This window comes from Hippichthys cyanospilos, chromosome 5 (genome assembly GCF_059441005.1).
Source record: "Hippichthys cyanospilos isolate Australia breed blue-spotted pipefish chromosome 5, RoL_Hcya_1.0, whole genome shotgun sequence".
Taxonomy (NCBI): Eukaryota; Metazoa; Chordata; class Actinopteri; order Syngnathiformes; family Syngnathidae; genus Hippichthys; species Hippichthys cyanospilos.
Window position 1 is genome coordinate 7,057,405 of NC_142373.1, and position 21,539 is coordinate 7,078,943.

General features: G+C 42.1%; 1 protein-coding gene and 1 long non-coding RNA gene across 36 annotated transcripts in view; one reads left to right on the forward strand and one right to left on the reverse strand.

Annotated features, from left to right (window-relative positions):
• LOC148423271 (homeobox protein PKNOX1-like) overlaps nucleotides 1-21,539 on the reverse strand; it is a 200,194-nt gene that overhangs the window by 109,945 nt on the left and 68,710 nt on the right. For 11 of the 35 annotated variants that reach the window (XM_088414719.1, XM_088414715.1, XM_088414722.1 and 8 more), the window contains 3 exons: nucleotides 12,633-12,817; nucleotides 10,164-10,276; nucleotides 2,802-2,932 (listed from right to left, as the gene is read on the reverse strand). The exons of 1 other annotated variant lie outside the window; for it this stretch is intronic. In XM_088414719.1, coding sequence (XP_088270845.1) covers nucleotides 2,802-2,932; nucleotides 10,164-10,214 — 182 coding nt within the window. In that variant the 5' untranslated portion in view covers nucleotides 10,215-10,276; nucleotides 12,633-12,817. Of the gene's footprint in view, nucleotides 1-2,200; nucleotides 2,682-2,801; nucleotides 2,933-10,159; nucleotides 10,277-12,632; nucleotides 12,818-21,539 lie in introns of those variants that run through there. 23 more of the 35 variants (XM_088414723.1, XM_088414721.1, XM_088414720.1 and 20 more) reach the window with 8 other exon arrangements.
• LOC148423272 (uncharacterized) overlaps nucleotides 1-21,539 on the forward strand; it is a 32,231-nt gene that overhangs the window by 1,403 nt on the left and 9,289 nt on the right. The window lies entirely within an intron of this gene.

Genomic DNA, 21,539 nt, shown 5'->3' on the forward strand with positions numbered 1-21,539 from the left:
TTTATTTCAATAGTTCATTCCTTAACAGCAACATGAAACTATGCTGTCCTCACTGAGACAAACATAAACTAAACTCTGAAGTGATGATGAAGACGTCCTGATCAAAGTTTGCAGCTTTTAATGCACACCTTGGCTTCAACCTCAGCAGAGTGAAACTAAAAATTAAGGTAACTCAAATCAGCCATGTTTTTCGATAGCACACATCCACGGCAGGTGTCAAAGAGAAACTTAAATTAGCTGACAATTTGAAAGCATTTACCGTATATGTTTGTTTAGCTTTATAATATGAACTTCACAATTTAACAAACATTATGCATACAGGCGTTGTCCCTGTAGGTGTTCAAAAAGCGTCTCTAATGGCATGGATTCAATCTCTTTTCCCCGAAGCATGAAACGTGAGCCGGCATATTCATCTTGAGTATATCATGAGAATTATCAGTCACAATTGGAACATATTTATCTATTTTGAATATTTGTGAGTAGGCATGGGATGATATCAGAATATGACGTTATGATGACCTTGACCAAAAATATCACGGTACTTAAATGTATAAATTCAAAATCTTTTGGTAAATAGCAATTTTTGTCGATTATATAAACAGTTTTGTTTATAGTATAAATGTACAAAAATATTTTGAAAGATGACATTTGAAATTAACTGCCAATGAGTGATAGTAGTTTATTTCAAATTAATCGTTCAACTGTGTACTAATAAATATATATTTTTTTATTATTATTTTTTGTAATTGTCTGGATTCTGTAATTTTATGTGAATGAGAGTCTTGTTTTCAAAAGCCCAAAAAGTCCCAAACAGCCGACTTTGTATGTTTGGATGGGGGGAGAAGTCTGATTGCTTTGCCTTCTTGACCCACACCTTAGCGCGATATACAGTACTTCTAGCATCCTACCACGAATGTTATCATAACGCTGTGTGAAAGTAGCATAAGCATAGCTGCGCTTAATTACAGTGGTAACTCAAGGCGACAAACCAGAAAGTGAACATGAGAACGTGATTTGCTAAGGCAGCCAAAGAGCATAAGTGAAGAGTATTAGTCACATTGAGAGCAGGCTCCCACTGCTAGTTGAAATTGCCTTGTGTGGACTAAGTGTTTCACAACTTCCCTACAAAAAATGCTGCATCCTGAGGTCGCAAGTTAATTTGAATGTATGCGTCCCTTGTCAATAATTATGCGTCGCAGATGCAGGCTATGTGAAACACTGCCTATGGCAACTGTCCAGACTCTGGACTCTGAAATTTGAGGTTCAACACTGTTAAAATCCTCGGCGGGCGTAGCAAGAATCAAATTTACTAGGAAAATATGCTGAGGGATTCACATCAACCCTCAGACCTCAACTAAAGCCCTAATGGAAACACTTGACCAGGCAGGGACGACGGTCTCAAGGTTTAGCAATGAGGAGCCTCGGAAGACAATACTGCCCAAGAAAAAAAAAATGGTGAGGCTTGTCTGGCCTTTGCCAGAGGTCACCTCCAGCACGATTTTTGTCAACCATCCTGTGGTCTAATGAGACACAGTTAGAGTTATTAGGGCTTATGAATGCTCAGTAAGTCTGGAGAAAACGAGGAGAGGCTTGCAAGCCAAAGACACCATCGCCACCATTAGGAATGGTAGTGAAAACATAGCTTTAGGGAAATGCTTCTCCTCCAGTGGCAGAGGGAACATTATGAAGAAGGAGGATTTCATCAGTATTCTTCACAAAAACCTTAAGGAGTCTGCAGAGAAACTCCTGCTCAGCCACAACTGGATGGTCCAAAAGGACAATTACCCGAAACAAACTGCCAAGGCAGTGAAGAAATGGACAATAACGATGTGAATGTCTAGAGTCCTGAACTGAATCTGATCAAAAACTTGTGGGGAAATTTGAAGATGAGAAAAGTGGCTCCGAAATCCACCAATTTGACCCATCTTGAGGCCTTTGCCTGTGAACAATGAGCCAATATTCAGCAGGAAAAATGCACAATGCTCGTTGACACATGCAAGAGTGGTTTGGGGGTAGTTTTAAAAAAAACAAAAATAAATTAAATAAATTATATCATTTTTTAAGAAACTGGACTAAGGCATGAATTATTTTAAAAAATAGTTGTAATGACGCTGTAATGACTTGTTGAAGTGTCTGTTTACTGGTCGATCTATGTTCCTGCCCTCGACTTTGATAAGGAGGGATGACGATGGGTCATTACCGGGTGTCCGGGATCTCAATTTGAGATAAGGAGAGAAGCTCGGGATTCTGGAAGGGACTCATTGTCGAGCTGCTGCTCCTCCGCATTGACAGGAGCTACGTTAGGTGGCTCTGGTATCTGGTTAGGATGCCTCCTGCACGCCTTCATTTGAGTAAGTGGGTGTTCCAGGCATGTGCCAAGGGTATGAGGCCCAGGACATGCTGGAGAGACTATGTCTCTTGTCTGGCCTGGGAATGCCCGGGAATCCTCCAAAGCAACTGGACTATGTGGGTGGATAGAGGGAAGTTTGGATTTCCCTGCTGAAGCTGCTGCTCCCACATCATTACATCGGATAAAGCGGTAGCTAATGGATGGATGGATCATCACACAGATATTGTGTTTCAATCTTTGGCTGTCTTGGACAGATACTAAAAATGGCTTGATGACCTGAAACATGGGATGAAAGTAGTGTAATGAAATGAATAAAGAAGCGCCACACACACAGACAAAGCCGGGAGCGCAGATGCACACCGACTTACTCACACACACACACACACACACACGCACACGCACACACACACATGCACACAGACTCGAAAATTGGACACAGACTTGGCGGTACCGATAAATGGAGGCTTTGTCCATGTCCATGGGTGACTGCGGATCTGTGAGAGCTGGGCTGGGTGCCTCTGCTAACATCCCTTCAAACCTCTCTTCTGTATCACTTTCTTCCTTGGCTACAACTTGCATCTGCTAAAGATAAATAAAGCAGAACATTTGATTTGCTGCGAAAAGACAGCAACACAGTGGTACAAACACTGAGAAAAAAATGTGAAAAACAAGGTTTTAAGATGTTAGCGATGTATTGGATGAAGCTACGACTTGCTTTTGTTGGGATGCGCTGCTCCTCACTGATTATATAAAACCAGTTTTACACATAGTGATGCAATTCTGGACATATGTCTCCCAAATTTAAGATATCAGGGAAAATCTGTTCTCCTGCAGACAGGTGCATTAACTCTCTTCTTTGTCAAAACCCAGAAATCGTAAGATTTCTTGAAATCAGTTTTGGACATGATCTTAAAAAATGCACAGCCTCAGTCAACTGACCAAACGCTCGCTAAGTCCAGACTATTTCCATCTGAAGCACCATGATTAGAGCAAAGAAAGCCTTTAGTTTATCAAATGTCATATCCAGTGAACTTTCTTCACTGACTTTGTGCCTCAGCAACAGTGCAGGTCCTGATGTGTTTGTGTCAGCATGGTATCATCAACTATAATGTCATATGAACATGTTATGTGTTATTTGTTTCCTTGTATTGACTGTACAATGCTGCTATGCTGCTGTGTTTTATGTTTTGTACGTTTTAAATGCTGCTGTGAATTAAATGCACTTTCTGGCCAAGCCAAATTTCCCTTGACAACAGTAAAGTTGATCTCATCCCAATATCATCATGTATAGCTAACTATTATCATAACAGAGCACAAAAAACAGAGCTGGGGATTTTTTTTTTTTTTTTTTAAAGAGTGGGAAACTGCAGCCTAAAGCGTGAAAGTGAAATAGACAACCCTGTCACGTTTGGCCTGGGTTTTTTTCTGTTATGGGTTTAGTTTGTGGGGTTTTTGGTTAATTTGCCTTTCAGTTTGTGTTTGTTTCCCCCGCGTCTGCCTCTCTTCTTCCCTGTCTCATTAGTTTGATATTGTCCACTTGTTGCCGGTGTGTTCCTGCCCTTGCATGTTAGCCAATCCGGTTCCCCTACCTTGTGTAAAAAGTAAGCAGTCGTTTTGACTGCTGTGGTCATTTGCCGTCATGACACTCAGATCTATTTTGTGTTTTGAAATTCGAATGATGAAATAATAATCTAGAATAGAATATACACTTATTTATGTAAATTCAGGTTTCTCCATAGATTACATGGCTTATTTTAAAACCAAGTTATAACATTGCAAAACTTGAAAACTGTCAAAATAAATGTCCTGTTATTTCTTTCTAACTCTGGAGAACTCAAGTGGCTGGAATTGATATCACCATTAAATCAGTTATATCTGCCGCCAATATCGACTGGTTTCTTTACCCAATTATCATTACTTTACACAGACATGTCATGTCTGTCCCATCTGCACATCACTTACGATGACATTGCATAGTATGTCCAGGCCATTTGACATAATGCACAAAAAGATCATGAAACTATGTACGCACATAATTCCTTGCAAATATAGCAGATATAGTTCAGAAGTGCCACCTTCGGGTTTTTATGGAAGCAGCCCAAAGTTTAATGGTTAACCTATTTAGGGAATATCAGAAACATCCATAGGACCTCCATACCCAGAAAAATGTAAATTACAGCTACCATATTTTTACAAGTATAAGTCAATTTTTTTTCACGTCTCAAACAAGAGGTCAACTTGCTTGTATAATTGAAAAAGTCAAAAACAAGACGAATTTTCTGGACACATCTGTGTCTGAACAACATTCTTTTAAATGTGAAATAAGCTGCATCATGTCATGTACAAGGTGTGAAATTATGTTAATTTGCTCACCTCTAACATTAGAAACATCGACTTCCGTCAAGTGCCACTAGCTTGTCTGTTTATGATGGAAAATTAGGCTGGGCAGTAAATTTTTTCAGTTGTCACTGTCGCGTTGGACTCTAGGGGTGGCTGATGTTTGCGTTGCCATGACTCGGCACACAATGACACGGCCTCTTTGCCTCAGGTCAGTGTGACGGTGGATGACGTGACTGGGTCTTTGGAATCCAACAAGGCTACATCGTTACCCTATCTGTTGAGTAGGCAGGCTCCTCAGCACTCCTTCGCACACGAGGTGTGAAAAGCTTGTCTGCCAATCTAGGTCCGCCTGCTTCCTCCTCTAACCAAGGTCACGCTGCCGGCCAGCAGTGGGCCTCTGGGTTAAAGGCCGAGGTTGCCTTTTTGCGTTCCCAAGAGGAAGGGATGTCTCCACTGTTAAAGAAGTGCCTCCAGCCGAATGCTTTGGCTTCTGGCAGGCCTTCACCTTTTCAAGGCGCTGTTGCACCAGACCTTTACAAGGATGTTGATGCCATTTCTCTGTCTGCTTCAGACTCATTCTTCCGTGAGTCTGGGTTTGACCCTAGGAACTCCATTAGTAGTTCCCCTCCTTCTGTCACTCACCGTATTGGGTAATGCAGATTCACTTGTGCTCCTTTTGCGCTTTGCTTTGAGGGAGCATCAGGTGGCTGTTTCTTGACCCCAGTCTCCTCTGAGAAATCTTTTTTTCCGGTGTGGACGTCTTTCTGCTGCCTTCAATGTCCCACAGTGTGGGCATTATTTAGATATCTTGCAGTTCTGTTGGGCCAATACAAGTGCTTTTGCTTGCCTTACTTCTGAGGGGCGTGCATTGGCAGCTTTGCCACATGCTGCGAACATTGGATTAGACTGCATGCTTGTTGTGGAGGAGGATGTCGCTTCTTGTTCTTGTCACCAGACGAGCTCGCTCGGCGTACATGGCAATGTCCAAATATACAATGTCACATGGCAGATGACCTCATTACAAAGGCCTATAGTGCTTGTGCATACTCGGCATGCATTGGCAAGTGTCTCGCACCTGTTGTTCACTGCCATGGCTGTGGCACCGAGATCCTACTTGGTGCGTTTGCACCACTTTCTGTGGTCGTCTCAGTCCTTCTTGACTGAGTCCTTCAGACGTACTCTACAGGAGTTCGCTGTGGTTCCTAGAACATCTTTTGGTTCTGGTGTAGTGGAGACACTGGAACAACCTCTCCGGATCCGTGAGGCCCGTGTGCAGCTTTCCGACCGTGACAGAGCTTCTGTAATTTCTAGTCCTCTTTGGTTTCCCTCCTGTGTTCCTCGTTACCATGTTCCATTACGTGGCAAAATGATGGGCACCAGTTCCCTGGGGCTCCCCAGAAGATGTGCCGCTGTGGACACTCGCTCTTCAGGGGTGCTTGCCCGCTGTGAGTGGCATTCAACCCACTGGTAGGTTTCGCTCTGGTCTTTGGGTGCCTGACGATAGACCCAGGCAGTTGCTCCTCCGCTTCGCCCCACAAGGGCCCCGTGACTCCGTGGTCGCGGGACTGAGGTGTTGGTGTTTTTACCCTCGGCAGCTCCGTCTGTGGGCTGCTTTGGGGTCAGGCCCCTGGGTGCTTTCCACCTTGTCCCAGGGGTACAGATTGCAGTTTTGATGCCGGCCCCTCATACAGTCTCAGGTACGGGAGACCTTTATCGCTGACCCAGCAAAGGCCTTGGCCCTCCATTAGGAGCTTTCCACTCTCCTGGCCAAAGGGGCCATCAAGCCTGTTTTCCTTCCAAGTCTCACCAGAGGTTTTTTGTTCCAATTACTTCCTTGTCCCAAAGAAGACAGATGTTTTCGCCTGATTTTGGACCTGAGAGGGCTCAATCAGTACCTCAAAAGGTTACCATTTCGCATGTTAACAACGTCCCGATGTATTGCGGTCAGTCGGTCTCGGCAAATCGTTTACATCGGTAGATCTGATAGACACTTACTTTCATGTCACCATCACGCCTCATCACAGAAAATGTTTGCGCTTTGCTTACAAGGGCGGCCACTGGCAGTTCCAAGTGCTTCTGTTCCGCCACTCACTCTCGCCAAGGGTGTTCACTCGCTTTGTGAAGGTGAGGGGCATGAAAGTTCTCCTATACCAGGATGACTGGCTGATCTACACGCAGTCTCGTGTTCAAGTGGTTAGGGATACTACCATGCTGCTTCGTCAAGTGTCTCGTTGGGGAGCAGGGTCAATCAATTCATCAAATTTTATTTGTATAGCCCTGAATCACCGAAGTCTCAAAGGGCTTCACAGGTGAAAAGAGGTCATGTTGAAACTTCTTTTAAAAAATGAAGACATACAGATACATCTTTTCATTATAGGTACACAACAGCATCCCCTGCTCAAAGATCCCAGAAGGGGAAGGAAAAACTCAAAAACCCCAATTTGAGGAAAATCAGGAACCTTTAGAAGGGACCACAGGTGGAGGACGGCCCTTCCAGGCTCAACAGTTGAAGTGAATGCTGCGTGTACCAAATACAGACAAATACAGATACACAATACAGATTACAGAAATAATATTGTGCCGTATAGTGCAATGATGTCTTGACAGTAGGGGAAGCCATTGGGCAGGAACCTCCCCACAATCCAGTCAAGTGGACCGCAGGTGGTCGATCTCATAACCTGCGATTGTTGATCAGCACAAGGCAAAATGGGGTTCAAATCATCTTTCACCATCTAACTAGCCCCCTCTCTGAGCCGGGAGAAGGGTGGAAGAAAAAGAAGAAAAAAGCTGCAGATAGGCCTATTAACTAAATGCTTGCAAGTATAAATGGGGTTTTTGTCAGGATTTAAAGATTTCAACTGAGGGTCAACTTGGCAATGTCGTCTATGGTTCCCTCAGTGTAGACCACCTTTGTTGGGCTGTCACTGCACTCCGTGGCCATGCTGGGACGACATTCTGCGTGTCCTGGGGGGTTTCATCTGGAGCTCATCCACTTCCTGCCATTACTTCAGTGTTGGCCAACCTTGTACTGTCTAACAACACCTCAACAATTTTCCACATCGATCATCAGGGGGGAGCCAGATCCGTCAGGCTGCTGTTGGTCGCTTGAGCCCTTCTTCAATGGGGCCACCTAGCCAGTCTGTGGGCAACCTATCTTCCGGGTGTCCTAAATCAGGTAGCAGATTCATAGTCTTGTGGGATGCCACACTTGGCACCCTGTTGGCCCTGTTGTCTCCAGTACCGCCCCCCCCCCCCCCCGCCTTACCCTGCTCTGGATGGTTCTCCAGAGGGTCCTTCAAGAAGGCCACACACTGCTGCTGGTGGCTCCCTTTTGGCCGGCAAGGAGGTGGTTCCCTATGCCCCATAGCCTGTGTTTTGCCGACACTGGCATCTTCCAGCCCGGTCGGATCTGTTGTCCCAGCAAGCGGGTCGAATGTGGCATCCCCACCCTCATCGGCTGCGCCTGTGTGTTTGGCCTTTGAGGGGCCCAACCCATTCGTGAGCTGCTGCTCTGATTCAGTCTGGCGCACTCTTGTCAATGCCAGGTTTCCTTTTTACGCGCTTGTTTCTTTGTTCATGAAAGGGGGCCGGCGTCTCCGGCCCTACAGTGCGCCACATCTGCCTGGGACCTGCATGCAGTGCTTGGCTCCTTGTGCCAGCCTCCTTTTGAACCCCTGTGTGAGGTCCCTCTCGTGGGTTTCTCTGAAACACTTTTGCATTTAGCATTTTTGCTCTCTGTTGTCTCTGCCAAACATGTTGGGGATTTGCACATTCTGTCTGTCAGACCTTTCTGCATCAAGCAGCACCCTGATGGTGCTGCGGTCATTCTGTGGCAGATTGCCGCTTTTGCACTGACGGTCCGGTCTTTTTCCTATATCAACAAACCTTTATGCATAGCGCATTTTGTGCCCCCACTTGGGGAAGCTGGGACTTTTGGCGACCTCTTGTGCCCTGTGCACTGCATTGTTATGTGGATGCTACGGTGTCATTTGGTAAGTTGTCTCAGCTTTTCATTTCGTACGAGGGCCCTTCCAAGGGCTTCCTTCATTCCAAACAATGATTGTCTCGCTGGATTGTTCACATGATCACGTATGCTTGCGGATTTTGGAACACCCCTTGCTTTCAGGAGCTCACGCGCATTCTACTACGAGTGTGGCGACTTCTTAGAGCAGGCATGTCCAAACCCAGTCCTCGAGGGCTGCCTATCCGGCATGTTTTGGAGGCTTCTGTCCTCCTAACACACCTAATTTAAATGATCATCTCATCAAGCAAGCTCAGCGGAAGCCTGACAACAAACCTGATCATTTGAATCAGTTGCATTGGATGACAGAAACATCAAAAACATGCAGGATAGGTGGCCCTCGAGGACTGGGTTTGGACATGCCTGCTCTAAGGGAACCCCTTTCAGGACAGCCTAAGAAGTCGCCACACTTGTGAGGGGTGTTCCAAAATCCCGCAAGCATACGTGATCATGTGAACAATGTGACGTTAAGGTGAGTGCCCGGGGACTCCTTGTGACCTCGCTGTTATTCGTCATTCCGTGCTTTTAGCACCGCCTCTGGTGGTCTGGAGGTGCGAAATAGAATGACAGTTACGTATGTAACAGCTGTTCTATGAGCCCCGGACGACTGCCAGAGTTACTTGTCACTCAGAATTCTTGTCCCTGCGTTGCTAGTGCGAGTAGGTTCTGAGGGGCAGACTACCGGGTGACTTTTTTGATGCATTCTCGTCTTGCGCTTACGAAGGCTTATTCCATGCTTTTAGCACCGCCTCTGGCCGTCATCCGGGGCTCATAGAACCGCTGTTACATATGTACCTGTCATTCTATTTCACGCCTCTAGACTGCCAGAGGTGGCACTTAAAGCATAGAATAGGCCTTTGTGCATGCGCATACCAACAATGCATACCAACAAAAACATCAAATATGTCACCAGGGACATATATAAGCCAGTGTCACCCGTTAGTCTGTCTCTAAGAACCTTCTTGCATTGGTTTGCATGTCATGAGTGCCATGCTTTTTGTGACGGTTGACCGTATCAGTCAGGGCTGCGTTTTTTTCTCTGCGCCCTCCAGTGGCTACAAAATTTGTGTTGATTTGTCCTAGTTTCGCCTTGTTGTTGTGCACCATTTGCATGCTGCAGCTTTACTGTACTTCACAAGGTGAGTTAAATTGTTTTATCCAACTACCACTTTTTGTTTTTTTTTTTCTTTTGTTAATTTTCGTCTTTGCTTGTTTTTTGCTATTTCAACGTTAACACCTTGTTGCGGAGCTTGAGTTTTTCTTTAAAAAGCTATCCCTTACCTCAAACATTGTTCTTAAATCATGTCAGAGAACTTTCTGCTACATCATATCAATACATTCCACATAACTGTAGCAAATTAAAACAGCAATTTACAAATTTGACATTCTGACAACATTAGGCTGATCACAAGGTTATGTGTGGAGTATTTCAGTATAGTCATACTCACCCACCTGTTCCTTTCTTTTGGAGGATTTGTCAATGGAAACCGAATGGGCCGCCATCACATTCAATGCAGACGCTACAAACACTCCTGCATTATAGATTGTGCTGATAGGTCGTCAGCCTAAACAAAACACAATTTAAATTTGATTTACAGAAATCTGTCAGTGACCATGTCAATGCAGAGGAAAAAAAGTCTGGTATGTACTAACTTAAAACGGTATCATTCTTTTTGAAAACAAATAAATCAATTTATTTAAAATGCAAAGTCACCATTGTGCATGGTCTCAATACATGGTAAGGTAAAAACAGGAAACGAAAACATAGTGCGTCCTTCCAGATTATAAGCACACATTTTGAAAGTGAGATATGATTAAACATTTAAAAAAAGCACTTGAAGAATTCCTAACACAAAATAAATGTCATCTTAATGGCCCTGCGTGTGAACAAGGATGGACTCAATCGTTAGGTCATTCTTCTCATTCTTTTCTTGAAACCAAGATTGGAACAACCATGGATAACACACACTGCTAAAACCTAAATGATGAAAGGAGAGACTAAACAGGAAATACAGTGCGACATTTGAGCTTGAAAGCAGAGATTTCAAAACTATATATTATATATTTATACATATATATATATATATATATATATATATATATATATATATATATATATATATATATATATATATATATATATTATTGTAGTGACGCATTGCAGGGATGGCAACTAAAAATCAGTGTAATTACCTAAAAACGTCTGTAGATGGAGACGAAACAACACAAATACAGCCAAGTCCCTAGGGTCATGACAGCAGCAAATCCAGGAAAACGTCATAAAGAGAGGGTGAAAACTCAGTATTCCAGGTCGCAACATGAAAATAACGTGCATAAATGCAGTGGGCCCACACTCATCGATTGTCATTGCAGCTGGTCCTTTTGAGCATGTACTTTTGGCAGACTTCCTATCACAAACCACTCACTGGAATTACAAAAGCACTTGCTTTGCCAGCGACTCGTAGCTATATTGGTAGATTGCACAGCTCTAATAACGGATATCAGTTTATGAGTATAAAGCTAACAGAGTTGCATGTAAACGAGGAAAAACTAATTAGGCTCCTTTCTCGTGCCGTGTGTGGCAGCTTCTTTAGTACTTGTGAAAATATCTGAAACTGCACACGTAGTTTTGTTTGATGATTCCTTTATTCCACCATTAATCCACACTCCTACCTCAACCAGTTCTAAATCGCACAAGTACTCCCAATAACACATAACCCATAAAATAATCCTGCTTATTTGTAATGCATCTTCTAAGTTAATGCCACTATTACACAGGAGGCAGAGTTCAGTTGTTTTTCCTCTGCCTTACGTCATCAGTCCAGTTTGAATAAACAACCTCGCCCACTGACAATGGGTGTGAATTTAAACTTGGAGGCCACGGACCAGGAACCTTTGCCAACAGGAATTCAGACATCCTGAGTTCCTTGGTCCGAAAGAGCCTATAAACAACAACCAAGCCCAAGTAAAAGGCAAGTTTCTGCTGAGCATATAGTGGCATTTTCTTTGCAGTTTCTTAACTTGTAGCTCACGAACTGATTTGCATTTCCTGGTGAAGACCCAAATCAGAGTGAGCACAACAGACACCACATTGCATTGAGCCCAAGACATCCCGGAATGCTTTACTAAGCTGTGTGCCAGCCATGTATTAATTCATATTATTTGAATAACTCAATAACACAAAATTCTCTGTATTCTTAAATCTAAAGTAACTTTTAATTTAGGCCTGTACAATGAATACAATGAGCAAGATTATGTACACATTTGCATTTCACTTCATGAAGCCATGACTGTGAGGTGCACATCTGACAATAATTCCAGCCATGATCAGTCATTACTATGAGGTGAAAGTAAGTCAAAATGTTGTTTACTGCCGTGCTTCTCTGTTCATTTTCTTACAAATGGAAACTGCAGTATCCTTACGCATCAGCACACACCCTCGTACACGTTCCTAGGGGCATACTTGTTAACTTGTTAATTATATAATGAAGTAACTGGGAGGTATTTATTTTCACCCTCAATCATCACATAGACCCCTCTATGAGCTGCCACCTTACTGTGGTGCAGGGGTTGATTTAGGAGCTAAGTTGTCTGGAGCTTTAAGTTTCTTGTAGGGTTACACATGGCAAACAGTCCTAGATGAGGGACCAGACGGAGCATGGCTGACATAACCCTTATGATGAGTAAAATACAGTGGGCCCCCGTGTTACGAACTTAATTCGTTCAGCGGCTATGCTCGTAACTCGAATTGCTCGTATGACGGGCAATCCAAACCTATGTTAATTAGTGAATGCGTGCAAAGCGTGCAAAAACCTTAGGTAAAAACATCACGACTTTATACACATATTAAAAATTAGTAACATGATCTACTGTACAGTTAAATTAAATAACATAAATATACAAAGGAAAAACGACATTTACCTTTGAGTCGACGTGACTTGAGCTGGGTGGAGGCGGAGGGGAGCAGAGACCAACCCGCAGAATTTATTTAATTATTTTCTTAAACAGAACTTTTCTCAAACGAGAACATATCACCGGTGATATCCTTCTCTTTAATCCATAATAGAAGAAGCCTCTCCATTTTGTTGTTGACCGAGGTCCGTCCCCTGGCAAGGAAAGTCATGCCCTTAGAAGATTGCCGAGCGGTTACGGCCATACACACTAGCAAGGTTAACTATGCGTGCGCCTCCTTCGTATTTTTTTTTATTATCTCCTGCTTCGTTTCTATTGTCATCATCCTCTTACTTCTTCCTTTACCGCCACTTGCAATTTTAGAAGCCATGTCTAACAGATAAAGTTTGCAAAGTCTTCACAACACACCGACCAGCTGTGCCATCAAGCTAGATGAAGGCGTTTGGCCAATAGCATATAGGCATTTCTGTGATTGACGTGACGCCGACCAATAGTGTTTCCGCATCTCCATGACTGAGACCGTGACTGTGACTTTATAAGACCAATAGCATATCATTGTTTCCGTGACATGTGAAAACAGCGAATTTTGTTGATGCAGCAAAGCGAAAAAAATAGTGCGGACATACTGACCGGCATGTTGGATTGTTTGTAAGACGAAAGGTTTGTGCGTAAGAGGGAGACAAAAAAGGCCGCGGTCCACGTTCGTAAGATGAAAAATACGTAAAACAGGGAGTTCGTAAACCGGGGGCTAGCTGTAGTTGGACACAAGTTTGCCTTGCCCAGATGCAGGTCAGGACCTCTCTCTGGAGCCCGGCTTGAAGACGCTACGATTATATTTAAAACATACCCTTGGTCATTAAGAACACATTTATTTGCAAGTTTGTGAAATTTAAAATCATTTAATGTATTCAATTTTCAAACATTCTAAATCTGACTAAATCTTTCTCCAAATGGCATCTGGCATTTTTCAAAATAAACATTGGTCGCTGCTAGGCAAAGCGGCGTTCTCTACGCTGGTTCTGAGCCTGCTAGGCATAAATAGTAGTGTAAAAAATTGCGTTCTAAACATGCGGTGTGTGGTGTAACTCGAAGCAAACGCAAATTAGCGTCCTATGATCTAATTCCCTTGCCATAGTTGAGAGAGCATGAGTGATAGAGGAAGCTTGTTTGTCTGTACGTGCGTGCATTACGTGGTTATGATTGTAACACGAGTTCGCTGTATGACGGGCAATCCAAACCCATGTTAATTAGGTAATGTGTGTCAAACCCCAGGTAAAAACATAACAATTGTATATACATATTAAAAATTGGTATCAAAATAGTATAGTAAGTGATACTTATATGTAATATACATGCATACAATTAAATATCATAAATTAAAATATATATAAAATATATATTAATATATATATATATATATATATATATATATATATATATATATATATATATATATATATATATATATATATATAGTCTGTGTATGATCTTGTATGTGTGATATGTATTCCACGTTGCAACATAAGTGAACCCCCAGGTTACAGCGTCCCTGTCTTACGTTTTTTTTCATGTTGCAATGTGGAAGACTGAATTTTTTCGTCCTCTCTTCAGAGTATTTTCCCCGCTTTGTGACAAAAATACCTGTCATGACCTAAGGGGGTTGGCTATATTTGTGTTGTTTTGTTTCTATCTGCAGCCGTTTTTAGGTAATAGCACTTATTTTCAGTTGCCTTCAATGCCTCCATGCAAGGCGTCACTACAATGCTGGTCTGCTATTGGTCGGCCTCACTCCTTTCAAAATGGAATGGTAAAGCTTTGTTCTATCGTGAGTAGTTACAAAACCGTATTTATAGTGCATTTTACTGCTTAATTCAAACTTGAATGGGTTAGCCATGGGTCCCAAGATTGCTAGTGATGTTAAAGAGAGAAGAAGGTGATTTATATGGAAACAAAGCTGGAGATAATCAAGAAATCCGAAGCTAGCCTAGCCTAAGCTACCCTTACTAGAGAATATGGGCATAACAAGAGCCAATAAAAGGTGAATAAATCCTTTCTATATTTTTTATTTATGAAGTTTTCTGATTGTATAGATGTATATTATATATCACAATAAAAAAAAATAAAAAATGTATTCTGAATTCTTCAAGCGCTCCGATTTGTATTGTTTACTTACCAATGTTATCTGATGTATGGTTTATGACAATCAGTTCCGCGGTTGGGATCATAACGTGAATCGAAACCCATGTTTGTTAGCTAATGCGTGAAACGAGAAACGAGACGCCGACCAATAGCAGACCAGCATTGTAGTGATGCGTTGCAATAGAGGCTGTTTGACGCCAACAGAAAATAAGAGCAATTACCTAATAACACCTCAAGAGGGAGGCAAAACAACAAACACAACCAACACCACAGGTCATGACAGTTGTTGATGTTAATCGTAAAGCAGAATAAATGCCTCAAAAAGGGGATGAAAAAACTCAGTATTCAACATTGTAACGTGAAAAAAAAAAACATAAGCCAGGGACACCGTAATCGGGGGGTCCACTGTGCCTGCCTTCAAGCTCAAAGGTCGCACTGTATCTCCTGTTTATGTTTTCAAGTGTTTGCTACACCCCGGTGATGCCTTATCTGTGGAAACCATGTCATCGTAAATTAATAAGACTGGAACGAGGAAAGTGCATGCTTGTTAACCCGACGCAATGTTATAACGTACCTAAAAGTATACTGTGGTCCGCAGTATCAACAGCTGGATAAGGGTCTTGTGTGTATGCTGTAAGCTCAAAGGCAGCTACCAAAGAGGTCAAAGCCTCTAAGGAGATTAGGTCAAATTGTAACAGTGAGCTGGTTGAGAATGACGCTGAAACCTGGCCTCTCCTATTGTTGGAATACTGCTGATTAACAAATTTTCTGTCTAGTTTGAAACATGTTACGACTGAATAAATGAAGAGAATCGTGAGCAGTAAAGGACAGATCAGGAGCCGTTTTTGAGTCGGTTAAGCTTGGTCACAGTAATAACCAGCAATGGTTATTCTTATTGGTATCAATGAAACTATGTTGTGTTGCCAATTCTCGTCAATGGCAGTGAAGGAGTTAACATTCGATAGGCACAAATACCAGCAGAAGGAGCCGGCCTACTTGTCAATTTGGTGTTCTGAATTTCAGTTGTTAAAATCCAGTCGCTACCCCCCAACTTGGATGAGGTAATGCCCGCTTCAGAGGAAGAAATAAAAATTGTGAAGGAAGAAAAATATTTGAAAGTACTGCCCCTTCATACAAACCAATGCCAGTAGCAACAACAAAAGCTCTAAGATATCTGAATAAGCACTATGAATCCTCATCAATGCTACTGGAACATCAACAAGACTTGCCAAGGCCCTTGCCACGTTACTGTAGCCAGCACAAGAGGCAAAATAAATGCATTTTCAATATGGACTGAATCCCTGGAGTACTTGGAGACATGGTGGTTGAATGAGGAGGTCCAGGAGTGTATACAGAGAAAAAAGTTAGCTAAGAAGAAGTGGAAAACTGAGACGACCGACAAGAGAAGACATGACTACGTGGGGATGAAAGGTAAGGTGAAACTAGAGGTGGCAAAGGGTTTACAGTGACTTGTATACTAGGTCGGACATAAGGAGGGAGAGACTAACCTACATAGGGTTGGCAAGGCAGAGAGGCAGAGTTGGGAAGGACATGCAGGCGGTCAGGGGGATCAAGGAGAGAGATGGAAACGTTTTGACTGATGCCAGTCGTGTGATGGGAAGATTAAAAGAGTACTTTGAAGAGCTGATGAATGAGGAAAATGAGAGAGAACGAAGAGTGGAAGAGGTGACAGTGTTGGAAAATAAAGTTGTTGAACAGGATCTTGCATAGTGAGAAAATGCATGAGGAAGAGAGGAGAAGCGTGCAGGTGCCCATTTTTAAGAACAACGGAAATGTGCAGAGTTGTGGAGAGGAATAAAGTTGATGAGTTGTAAAATTAAGTTATGGGAAACAGTAGTTGAATCTAGACTAAGTGCAGAAGTAAGTATTTGTGAGCAGCAGTATGGTTTCATGCCAAAAGAGAGCATTACGGCTGCAGTATTTGCTTTGAGGATGTTGACAGTAGAGTGCAGAGAAGGTCTGAGGGAGCTGCATTGTGCCTTTGTAGATCTGAAAAAACGTTCAGGACAAGGTGCCCAGTGATGAACTGTGATATTGTACAATGTCTGGAGTGACAGAGAAGTATGTTAGAGCAATGCATGACATGTATGAGGACAGTAAGACAGTGGTGAGATGTGCAATAGGTGTGACAGAAGAGTTTAAGGTGGAAGTGGGACTGCATCAGGGATCAGCTCTGAGCCTCTTCTTGTTTGTTATGATGATGGACAGACTGACAGACGAAGTTAGACAAAATCTTTATGGACTATGTTTGCAGGTAAAATTGTGATCAGTAGTGAGAGTAGGCAACAGGTGGAGGAAAAGCTAGAGTGGTAGAGGCTGGCCCTGGAAAACAGAGAAATGACGGTTAGTTGCAGCAAGATGGAGTATATGTGTGTGAATGTGAAGGACCCACATGGAAGAAGGAAGATACAAGGAAATAAATAAGGTGGAAATTTTTAAGTATTTAGGATTAACAGTCCAGAAAAATAGAGAGTGTGGAAAAAAAGTGAAGAAGAATGTGTAGGCAGGCTGGGACGGTGAAAAAAATGTTAGGTGTGATGTGTGATAGTAGAGTTTCAGCTAAATGAAAGGAGTACAGGACTGTGGTGGGATCAGCAATGTTTTTTGGCCTTTAGATAGTGCCATTGAGGAAAAGACAGGAGGCAGAGCTAGATGTAACAGAGATGAAGATGCTGAGGTTCTTTTTATGATTGACCAAGATGGATACGGTCTGAAATGAATACATCAGAGGCACATGTTGGAGTTTTGGGAGATAAAATCAGAGAGGCCAGGCTGAGATGGTTGAGACATGTCCAGAGACAAGATAGTGAATATATAGGTGGAAGGATGCTGAATTTGGAATTGCCAGACAGGAGGTCTAAAGGGGGACCAAAGAGAAGGCTCATAGTAGTAGTAGATAGTAGTCGTTCATCTAGTGAAAGAGGACATGAAAGTAGTTGGAGTGAGAGAAGATGATGCAGGCTTAGTTGGAGGCACTTCATCTTCTTCTCTATGGTAACCCCTGAAGAGAAAAGCCGATAGGAAAAGAAGTGTTATGCCGCGTTCAAATGGAGCGCGAAGAGTGGATGATTTTGTATTGTAGTCAATGGAGTTCGCGCGACCCAACTACTGCCCATAGAGAGCTGAAAAAGCACTAGCAAGCCTGCAACCCTTGTGAGGATAAGCGGCTATAGAAGATGGATAGGTGATTCTAAACAAACGAGAAGAATCTCCAATAGAGCTGCAGCAAATCGTCATCGCCACTGCGATGGTACTGCTATTCTTGGGTGGTCGTTATGTAGTATCTTTATGATACCAGATGGGGAGTATTTTGCACTGTTATTATTACTTTGATAACTTACATGTAACAAGTTGTAAGAAAGTTAAGACTGGTTGTTTGGGCCAATTCCTTTACCTCGAAAAGCGTGCTGGCTTTTAAGAAAGCGAGAAACTTGGTGGGAGAGTACAGGATGAGCTTTCCTGTTCAGGCTAAAAACAATCATAGAACGAAGCAAAACGTTTCTGCGTTGTGTCCAACACTAAAGTCCATAAATGTCATTCCCTGTCAATATTCTGCTTATAAGTAATGGTAAACTGATGTTAAGATGTACAGCTGATACTTTACAAATTGTGTTAGAGAAATCTCTAAAAGAAGACTAGGACAAGCCTAGCTGCTAAGCAGCAAAAAGAGTAACTCAGACCAGCCAAGATTGACTTTTCTATACCATGGAATAGGGAAAAAAGCTTGGGCGAACGAACTCGTGCGTTCCCTGACGCTAATTCAATTCGCCCAGCCGCCCCTCCTGGTTTTTTATTCATTCAGCAAAGCATTGCAGATTACAAGACACAACAAAAGAGCCAGCTGGGCGCCACCGACAGCTGGGCCAAGGTCCCGGCTCACACTTTCCTGCGTCCAACAGCTCTATCTAAGGACAGGGTCAAAATGAACTACGATTACATAAATGGATAACAATGCACACTATTCTAGACAAGAAATAAGCACATAATGATAACCTAATATATGATTCCCTTCACAAATTGTTAACAAACTATTTAAAGCTTTAAAACCTTATGTAAAATCCAGAACACGCTAGCTATCCAGCAAAAGTTCTTTCATACAAGTCTGCTGTTGTGTTGTAAAATAAAAGGCCTCTGAATTCAGAATTTTCCTCTAATCTTAAAATTTTCCTCTAATCTTAAAAAATAAATTAAAAATTCTATTTTTGCTACCGCAATATTTCTGGGTTAAAGTAGACTGCCCCAGGTAACGACCGTATGTTCACACAAAGTTGCTATTGCATTGCAAATTAAACGCTTATTGAAACTTCGACCATAACTACAGATTTAAAAAAAAAAAAAAAAAAAAAGAAAATTCAAATTGCTTCATCCCACAACTACACCAGCTTTACAAGATGGTAGACCACATCATTCAAAAGGAAAAGGATACAGAATCTGCAAATGAGACAATTATTTTTAATACAAAGATAACGCTACTTACAAAATGAATTGTTTCTGGAAGAAATTTCTTTAGTAGAAAATTTTATGTTTTAGAAAGTTTTCCATGCCCTAATCGAGCCAAGCCCCCCAAAATTCAGACATAAATGTTTTATAAAGCATAAAAATGCTTCAAAACATGTAACAAATACATGTTACAATTAGATCATTGCATAATAAATGAGAGTTGTGCAATAAAAAAGGTATAAAACAAAGAAAAGAGTAAAGAATAAAAATGATGTCTTTACCTTTTAACTGCTGTCCTCATCATTGTTTGCCCTCTTTAGTTCATGTTCTCTTTCAAAAGTGATTTTTGCATGGCGTTTTGTGTACAACTGATCCAAGGATGTTTGCTTTTGTCTGTTTTTAACCATCTTTTAAAAATGTCCAAGGCAAACATCATTATAGTGAGCAATCGCCCAACTTGTGAACACTTTTTCTGGATGATTCTTTTCAACAAATTCTGAAACTTCAAGGAATTTTCCTAGAATGTCTTTTATTTGGGCTGATGAAATCATGACTGCTTCCTCCTCTTTGAACTTCTGCAGCTCAGTCGTTGAAAGCTACTCGTTTGTGCTCCTAAATCGCATTTAAAAACTTGTTGTGCGACCTAATCTTCAACCAATCACCAATTGTTTGAATTTTAACACAAATTTGTAGGCCGCTATGTGGTTGGCGCTACTAGCCTCACCATCTGAGCAATGGACTGGATTATAAATGACACCTGCCTTTTTGTAAATTATTGCCTCGGTCACTGTGTCAACAGCCATCTCTTTCTCCTTTAGAAGGAGTCATAGCTGTTGTGGCTTCCTTTTGTTTTAACAATGTGGTGATTGTAGATACATTACAGCCATATTCTTTGGAAAGAGCAACCAAACAGATCCCCTTTCCATACTTTTCTGGTATCTCTTGCATTGTTTTATGGACAAAAAACTCTTTTCTTCTTTACTTTACCTCTTTTCTACATCACTTTCTTGGGGTCCTTAGTGAACACTGTAAAAGTGGATAAACTTATGTAAAACTTTCGGAAAAGACCATGGGGCGAATAACGAGCACATACAGGAGGTCCCTCTTAGCCAATGGGATGCCAGGAAGGTGCAAGATACAAATAGCCAATGGCAGAGCAGCTATGAGTATGTTCCATTCAATGAACTCTTGGACTTGTGAGTTGTGTTCCGTGAACTCAGAGAAATGTACATACTGTATTTTTACACTTCGCATCTGGAAATTTATGTCGTAACAAGAGGAAATATTTTCCTGTTGAGGCGTTTTGTAACTCGAAAAGTATGTATGAATTGACGTTCATAGGTAGAGTTACCACAGTATTATGAAAAATACTTCAAATGTAGCTGGGTTTTTTTTGTTTGTTTCTTCCACAAACAGTCCAGCTATGTGAGGACCATTTATCTTGTTGAGACCAACATTATAGAATAGAATAGAATCCCTTTAAAGTGACTGTGCAGCAGGTATACAACCAAATAGGGAGCACTTTCTCGATTGGTGCATTTTAAATAAATGTAATATAAACAAAAATTAGGGTATATAGAATAAAAAGCATAGTTTCTGTCACGGTCTGGCATGGCGAGTGGAGTGAGGAGGTGAGAGAGGATGGACCCAAGGTTGCAAGGAAGCCAGGAGGGGAAGTGCTCATAAACTGAGTTTTTAATAATCCAAACAAGGCAAAAATAAAAGTAGACAAAAGCTGGGCAATGTGCAAAGGAACGAGAGCTAAACTAAACTTACGGAGGAAGAGTGGCCGTGGGACTCGGGGAATACGAGGAACGCGACAGCGAGGAGAACACAGCAAGGAGGTGACAACTGCAATAACCCGACAACAAGCAGAGACAAACCTACAACTTAAATACACACGGCACTAATTACAAAACCGTGCGAAACAGCTGGGAAAGAACAGGAGGCGGGGGAAGCTGATTGGAAGACATGCAAGGGGCAGGAACACGCAGGCAACAGGTGGACAATATCAAACTAACGAACAGGGAGGAGAGGCAGACGCGGGGGAGAAACATTTCTAACTGAATGGCTAAACAAACCAAAAATCTCAACAAGTAAACCTACAGCAGAATAAAACCCAGGCAGAACGTGACAGTTTCACGGAGCGCATTTGTTATTTTTGGTGTATTTTTGTTTTGCTAATTGCTCTGAGGAAAAGCTGTCCTTGAGTCTGTTTGCTTTATTGAGCCCTGTAGCACCGACCAGATGGTAGTAAAAGTTGAAACCTTGATCAACACGGTGGGTTATGTCCCAGATAATGTCTCTCACAAAAGC